Below are 7,522 nucleotides of genomic sequence, written 5' to 3'. Positions count from 1 at the left end.
TTTAATGTGTTTGCTGGAGGAAGCAACACAAGAATTCTTTGCCTACTTTTAAAACTGATTAAAACCCTACTGTCCCTTTTCAGTATTCAGACACTCGAGGCTGCTTCTAGGAGCCCTGCCAGTTGCTTTCTGCAAGGTATAATAAAAACAAACATCACATCCCTACAGCGCTACAGCCTTGCCAGCTGAGTGCTCAGGGCACCAAAAATGGAGGAGGCTTTTGCAAAACCCAGCTCTTAGGTATCAGGTGCAAAACCACCTCCCATGGTTACGGGTTTTTAACATTGTTAAAGTAACCTTTAGGTAGTCCTTTGGCCTTGAAGAGTCTGCTGGACTAGGCAGCAGAGACTGCTAACATAATCTCAAATTTAAAATGCAGAGAATGTTAATCTCTTCTCAAAATGACAAACACAGAAAACACTCCTGTGAAATTTATGCAGACATAGCAGAGGTATTAAACCGGAATATACAAGCAGAAGGTGGTTCAGGTTGGCACAGATGACTGCAGCGTTCATTAAGTTTTGCTCCTGTTTCAGCAGGGCCGACCCCTGTCCCTGGATAGATACAGCGGCTCCATCCCCTGGGGGCATATCAGAGCTTCCCAGAACTGCAACACTTGGGTGAGAAGCCACACAGGAAATTAGGGTTGTGGTAGGCTCCACCTTATATCCAAAAAGCTGAGTTTGTTTCTTTCTATTATTTTTCTCTTGTGGACTATATATAAAATGGCATAGAAAAACTGCTTGAATGTGATAAATAAAAGAAAAAAAAATAAGAAAAAAAGAAAAAAGAGAGAAAATTAAAAAAAAAAAAAAGAAGAAAAAAAGAAAAAGGACAGTACTTCAACAGCACAAAGCAGCACTGATAACCTTCACCACTCCAAAACCTTTGCTTTATGCTATCTTCTATTATGTCATCCCTTCAGGCAAATATTATACAACAACTGTGCTAACTATGAGGAGTTACAGCGAAAACAACAGCTTTATTTGCTTAATTGTTAATGAGGGTTCCACTTTCCCCTGCATCTGCAGCTAGCTGCTGCTTTACATACGGGTTTAGGGCTAAATCCCTGCTCGAGCTGTGCTTTTCACTGCCTAATACGCAGGGTTACTGGCCCATGTGTGGGGCCCCCCGTGATGCCTAGGGCCAGGCTGCAGAGCAGCAGCATCTCCCTGGGGCAGGAAGTGGGCTGGCCTCAGCATGACTTTCCATCCAGAAAACATTTTCCATCACCTTTCCACCACCTACAACTGGCTGCAATGCTGCCAAGTTAAAACACACACAAAATAAAACTATCTCATGTGCCTCTGAAAAGAGGCTGCTTGCAAATGCTTGCTAAAATTAGTCCTGTGATGGCCTGTGAAGGCAGCTGGAAGTCACTTATAGAAGGAGGCAAAGAATTCCCTTTGCTAAAGTCAGTTTACCGCCATCACAGCTAGGACAGAAGTTTTCAAGTTTAATGTTTGTGTGGTTCTAGCAAAATCCCAGCTGCAGAGAGCGAGGTCCTTGCTGGGCTCAATTCCCCTGCTAGTCAGAGCAGGAGCTTGCTTTTCAACTCCCATCTTCCTTTTTTGAAGAGATGCGGACAGGAGGAGATTCATTTGTTAATTAAATTTCCCCTGCCAATTTACATTAAAAAGGGGAAACTCTTTCAAAAACTCACAGAACTTTCATAACCTTTAACTTTAAAAAGAAAGAATTTTACGGCTTTTTTCTAAACCTGCCCAAAAGCACCACCGGATTGTCCCAGGCCAAGTGATGAACACTGAAAAGAAGCCCAGGAATGGCACAGCTGGGCTGAAAATTAGAAACATCTGCTCACAGAAAGCCAGGCGTTCTTTCCTCTCCTCTGGCTCTTCCTTTTATCTTTGGATTTTCCCATAAGTTCTTGTTCAAAGGGATGCCATCCCATGGGAAAATGACAAAAGGAAAAAAAGTACAAACACTCTTACTCAGTGAGGCCAGCAATAGTTGCAAGAGAAGAAAAATTCTTCATGGGAATCCCCTACATCTGAGAAGCAGAAGCAAAAATTCATCAGGAAAAAATTCAGTGCTATCAGCTCTGCAGACAAACAATGTCTTTAATCCATGTGGGATCCTGCATTTATCCAGTTTTTATTACCCACAGATGGCATGACAGCAGTAAAAAAAAAGCAGAGAAGAATCACTAGGAATGGCCAGAGAAAGTAAGAATAATAGCTGAAGAAGCAATTTCTTCTTTAAAAGGTTTAAAGTGAAAACTTTATGGAGTGAAAACCTACACAGCAGAGATGCAAAGTCCTCTAAATGCACACTTGCAGGCACGGCAGTGTAACATCTATCATGTGTAATACTGCCTGAATCTCTTCAAGAAGTGACACTCCCTGCCAAGCAGGGCAGATGCAGTCCCAGCATCGCTCCAGTGGTGTTTGATTCCCTGATATTTTAGCATGACTTTGCTGCCCTGGGCTGGCTTAAAAGCTTGTTTGTGATTGCTGATTAATGGTGGTCCCTCTCATCAGACTTCAAAATGATCCTCAGAGGCTCAGGGATTTGTCATTGTGCAGACTGTGCAAGAATGAGGTGCTGTGCTGCACCTCGTGGGTGATGGAGCTTCTAAAAGCCTTAGTGCTTATGGCTGGAGACTCCTGGGAGAACCATACTGCAGCCTTGCAGTGCTTGAGGGCAGCCTATGAAAACAGATGGGATGGGCTTTGTAGCCCGGCCTGTTACCATAGGACAAAGGGTAAGGGTTTAAAACTGAGGGAAGGTCAATTTAGGTTAGATATAAGGAAGAAGATTTTTTACAATGAGGGTGGTGAACCCTCTGGGCAACCTCTTACTATTAGAGGTTGCCCAGAAAGGTGGTGGATGCCCCATCCCTGGAAAAATTAAAGGTCAGGTTGAATGGGGGTCTTATCCAGTTGAAGATGTCCCTGCTCATGGCAGGGGGGGGGTTGGTCTAGATGGGCCTTTATTTTCTCGTAAGTTCTTGTTCAAAGGAATGCCATCCCATGGGAAAATGACAAAATGGGAAAAAAGACACAGACACTCAGTGAGGCCAGAAATAGCTGCAAGACAAGGGAAAAAACCTTCTTTATAGAACCCTTCCAACCCGAATTACTCTGATTCTTTGGTCCCGCAGCCCCTCTCAGGATACAGACGGAATGTCAGGGGGATGCAGGGTGCAACCAGGGCCGGCAGTGCCCGGCACTGAGGCGCTCCTCGGCCTTCGAGGGGCCCCGCGGCGCAGCGGGACCCGCCGGGGAGGAGGCATGGGGAGCCCCAGGACCGGGCAGGGCAAGGCAGGGCAGGGCAATCCCCGTGGGCGCGGCAGGGAAGTACCGGCGGGGACGCCGGAGAGGCGAGTACTTCCCCCCTGGAAAAACGCCAAGTTCCCTCTCGGCCCGGCCTCTTCCCTCCCCTCCGACAGCCCCTTCTGGGCGGCCCGAGCCGCTCCTCCCTCCCTGCCAGCGCCGGCGGCGCCGAGCAGGACCAGACCCGTCGGTCGGGCTTTGACTGGCTGGAAATTCCCGTCCTCCGCGGCTCCTCCCCCGCAGAAATCCCCCGGCCTCGCTGTATATGCGAGGCGCCGCCGCCGCCGCCGCTCACTCGCAGCGCCCGTAGCTCTGCCGCCATGATCGCCGCTCGCCGCGCCGCCGAGCCGCCCGCCATGGACGGCTACGAGCACCCCAAGAAGGAGCGTCAGGGCGCCTTCGCTCTCGATGACCGCCACGACAGTGGCCTAGACTCCATGAAGGAGGAGGAGTACCGGCAGCTGGTGAAGGAGCTGGAGGACATACGGCTGCAGCCCCGCGAGCCGCCCGCCTGGGCACAGCAGCTGACGGAGGACGGGGACACGTAAGTGGGGGTCGAGGACGGGGAAGGGGTGGCTCGGACACGGCGGGGAGCTCGGCACGAGCAGTCCGGGACAGGATGTGCTTGCCGGCGGGGCGGCGCCGGGCTGGGCCGCGCCGGGAGGGAAGGGAGGGGGTGCGGAAAGTCCCTGGAGCGGCGCCAGGGAGAGGCGGCTCCCGTGGCCGCGGAAAGCCCCGGCCGCGCCGAAAGCCCCGGCTTGCGACACCCGCGCGTGACCCGGCCCGGCCCGGCCCGCCCGGGGCGCTCAGCGTGGCATCGGGGGGTCTAACGCGTGTCGCTTCATTATTCCTTTTTCCCCCCTGCAGTTTTCTCCACTTGGCCATTATTCACGAAGAAAAAGCCCTGAGCCTGGAGGTGATCCAGCAGGCAGCCGGTGACCGGGCTTTCCTGAACTTCCAGAACAACCTTAGCCAGGTACTTTCACCTCGATAGCCGCGAATCCGGATCAGCCCCGGCCACACCCACACACTCCCTCTGGGGAATTCCCCCAAAAAAGTCCCATTAACTTTTTTTTTTTTTTTTTTTAATTGATGGAATCAATTGAATCAAAGCCTGCATTCAGGAAAGTCCCTAGCTGGCTTCAGCCAATGTTGGTACAATGCTTCCTCTCCCCCAGGAGAGTGGCATTTAACGCCCACATTTTTCAAATATGATGCCATGGGTTGCATCCCTCTTTATGGAGATGTTAATGATACCCTTCATACCAACTGACTGTTGGTTTGTCCAGGGAGCCCGAAGTTCATCACTTCCAGATGAATGGGCAACTATACAACAACTTGGGAAGCATGAAGAACTGAGTTTATGGGGCGTGCTTTAATGCTTTTATTTGTTGGCACAAATCACTAAGTGAACAAGAGGTTTGCTTGTCTAGATGTTGCTGCCAAGTTCATGGTGTAACTTACATTCTACTTTTGCTCTTATTCTTGCAGACTCCTCTTCACCTGGCAGTGATTACTGATCAGCCTGAAATTGCTGAGCATCTTCTGAAGGCTGGATGCGACCTGGAAATCAGGGACTTCCGAGGAAACACCCCCCTGCACATTGCCTGCCAGCAGGGCTCCCTCAGGAGCGTCAGTGTGCTCACACAGTACTGCCAGCCACACCATCTCCTCGCTGTCCTGCAGGCAGCCAACTACAACGGTACGGACACACTCCTCAACAGTTCGTCTTGGTGTGCTGCACTGAGGGTAGGGTCAGTCTCCTGTGGATTTCAAAGATCCCTGGAGAGATGGAAGAGGATTATTATGTCCCATTTGAGAGTTGAGGAGCCCAAAGCATACAGCAGTGTCTGACATTTTTGAAATGCTACTGTCTTGTAGGCCCTCTCACTGTTGATGATAGTCTCTCGTGGCTTTGAACTTTTTAGTGAGTGCCTTTGCCCTGGCTCTCCTTTTTTGTTTGTTTTAAGTTCAAACACTAGAATAAAGCCTCCAAGAAATCTTCTCAAAATCCAACCCTTTTATTCATACTGGAAACTGGAAAGCTCTTAGGGAAAACACCCTTTTGCCGTGAATGAATTGCAAATTTAGAAACCATCCTGCCTATCATCCTGACTTTTAAGTAGTGATGAGGCATTGAGTTAGACCAAGTTTTTCCTTTGTTTCTGTCTTTCAGGACATACATGTCTGCATTTAGCATCTATTCAAGGATACCTGGCTATTGTTGAGTATCTGCTGTCCTTGGGAGCAGATGTAAATGCACAGGTATGTCATGTGTACCATGAATTTATCTGAGTTGGGGTTCTGTAGTCTTAAGAATCAACAGATCTGACAATGGCTCTGCCTCTCCTAACATGCCAAACCTTACACTGTTTTCACACAGGAGCCATGCAATGGCAGAACAGCACTACATTTGGCAGTCGATTTGCAGAATTCAGACCTAGTGTCGCTTTTGGTGAAGCATGGGGCAGACGTGAACAAAGTCACCTATCAGGGCTATTCCCCCTATCAGCTCACATGGGGAAGAGACAACTCAAGCATACAGGAACAACTGAAGCAGCTGACCACAGCTGACCTGCAGATGTTGCCAGAAAGTGAGGATGAAGAGAGCAGTGAATCGGAGCCTGAGTTCACAGAGGATGAAGTAAGTAGCTATTGTCCTTTTTACAAGAGAAGGGGAAAATTCTGTCCTGTGCAGGGTATTTTTTGGTGTCACTTTGATAGCATGCCCCAGTGACTTCTTGCTGTGTAACAGATAGGTATACCAAAGATTATGTTATTAGCAATCAGCAAAATGGCAGATGGGGCAAGCACATAAAACAGAGTAAGAATAAAATGTAAAAAATAACACGAGGGAATGGAGGTTAACTTCATGTGACATGGTTCTCTGAACACAGTTATGTTGCTGACACAGAACTTCATGAGAGAAAATCCAAGTTAGTGGGTGGCTTTCTCCACCCTAGGATTTGTTTTTCTAACATTGTGAGTGCTGCATTAAATAGCATATGTAACCATTTTGGTGTAGAAATTTTCTACACTGCTAAAGTCTGGGCATGTAGAATTTGGCTATTATCCCAGAATGGATATGATACTTTAAGTAAGATTTTTGCATTAACAGCATTTTGGGATTTTTTTTTCTTGCAGCTTATATATGATGACTGCCTTATTGGAGGACGACAGCTGGCATTTTAAAGCAGAGCTTTCTCTGAAAAGAAGTGACTGTATACATATATACATGTATAGAAAAAGGACTGGCTTTCTGCATCTAAAAAGAAAGTCACTATGTGGAGAGAAAAAAGAGGAGGGAAATACTACACTGCCCGGCAAGGAGAAGGAGCACATAATTATAACAGGACAGTTCCAGGATCTCCCTTATGTTTAAATACAGGAGTGGGATGTGTAACATCAGTACAGATCTGTGATTATTCACACCACCTGATAAAGAGCCACATAGCCAATCTTCTCAGCCCTGCGAAGGTAACAAACTACACATCCAACCTGTTCGTTACAGGGAGCTTTCTTGTGGCATCAAGTACTACAGGGAACAAGTGTCCTTTCGTGACAAGGTGGACTCATGCCAACACCCCTTCTCAGAGACTCTGCATTCGTTTGTGCTGGGCTGGTGGCAGTCCCTGTCCTTTCTGACAGACTTCAGCTGCTCTCAGTCGGGCGTCCCAGGTGGAGGAGTCAGACCAAGGGACTGGTGCCCGCTTGGCTCTTAGGCAAAAGTAGCAATAATGTTAACTGTGGGCATTGGAAAAGTGTGTTTCACACTGTGTGTGTCATAATTGCTACACTTTTTAGCAACTGTATATTGTGTAAATACTGTACATTTTTTGTTTATAATTATTTTGGTACATGTGAGATATGTATTTATTAAAAAAATTAACGTACCTAGTCTGTGAAACGCTTCATTGCCCACCTCCCTGAGCTTGTGGGAATCTACCTGGTTTGCTTTTTAAGAAACGTTTTAACACCTAGTAGCCCATTGGGGTCACGTTCTCAGGGCTTTTAGGTGATTCACCTCAGCAGTGGTAAGACATCTAAGCAACTTGCAGCTCTCAGCGCTTCTGCTACAGCTAATTTTGGAAGCAGACGTAGGTGTTGTTTCCTGCACCCGCTGCAGCAGGCGGATTGTGGGGCTGGGATTCCCCCTCTCTTCCAGCACCACGCTGCCAGCCCACTAGAGAGGGGGTTTTAGGCTGGTTTTGGCAGCACCCGCCCAC

At 48.0% G+C, this 7,522-nt stretch overlaps 1 protein-coding gene across 1 annotated transcript; it reads left to right on the top strand.

Annotated features, from left to right (window-relative positions):
* Nucleotides 1-3,394: 3,394 nt before the first annotated feature.
* NFKBIA (NFKB inhibitor alpha) lies at nucleotides 3,395-7,189 on the top strand. Its single transcript, XM_014890878.2, has 6 exons — nucleotides 3,395-3,840; nucleotides 4,164-4,272; nucleotides 4,788-4,998; nucleotides 5,473-5,561; nucleotides 5,680-5,940; nucleotides 6,441-7,189. The coding sequence occupies exons 1-6, from the start codon at nucleotides 3,617-3,619 to the stop codon at nucleotides 6,486-6,488; spliced, it is 942 nt and encodes a 313-aa protein (XP_014746364.1). The 5' UTR covers nucleotides 3,395-3,616; the 3' UTR covers nucleotides 6,489-7,189.
* The last annotated feature ends 333 nt before the right edge of the window (nucleotides 7,190-7,522 follow it).

Source organism: Sturnus vulgaris, chromosome 6 (genome assembly GCF_052056855.1).
Source record: "Sturnus vulgaris isolate bStuVul1 chromosome 6, bStuVul1.hap1, whole genome shotgun sequence".
Classification (NCBI taxonomy): domain Eukaryota; kingdom Metazoa; phylum Chordata; class Aves; order Passeriformes; family Sturnidae; genus Sturnus; species Sturnus vulgaris.
Note: the sequence above shows the minus strand (reverse complement) of the source record. Positions and strands in the feature narration are given on the sequence as shown.

What these genes read in the sequence shown, in the direction of transcription:
- NFKBIA (XM_014890878.2), top strand. Translation starts at nt 3,617, where the DNA reads ATGATCGCCGCTCGCCGCGCCGCCGAGCCGCCCGCCATGGACGGCTAC. An exon ending in CTGACGGAGGACGGGGACAC is followed by an intron (nt 3,841 to 4,163) that starts GTAAGTGGGGGT and finishes TCCCCCCTGCAG; the next exon opens with TTTTCTCCACTTGGCCATTA. An exon ending in CTGAGTTCACAGAGGATGAA is followed by an intron (nt 5,941 to 6,440) that starts GTAAGTAGCTAT and finishes TTTTTCTTGCAG; the next exon opens with CTTATATATGATGACTGCCT.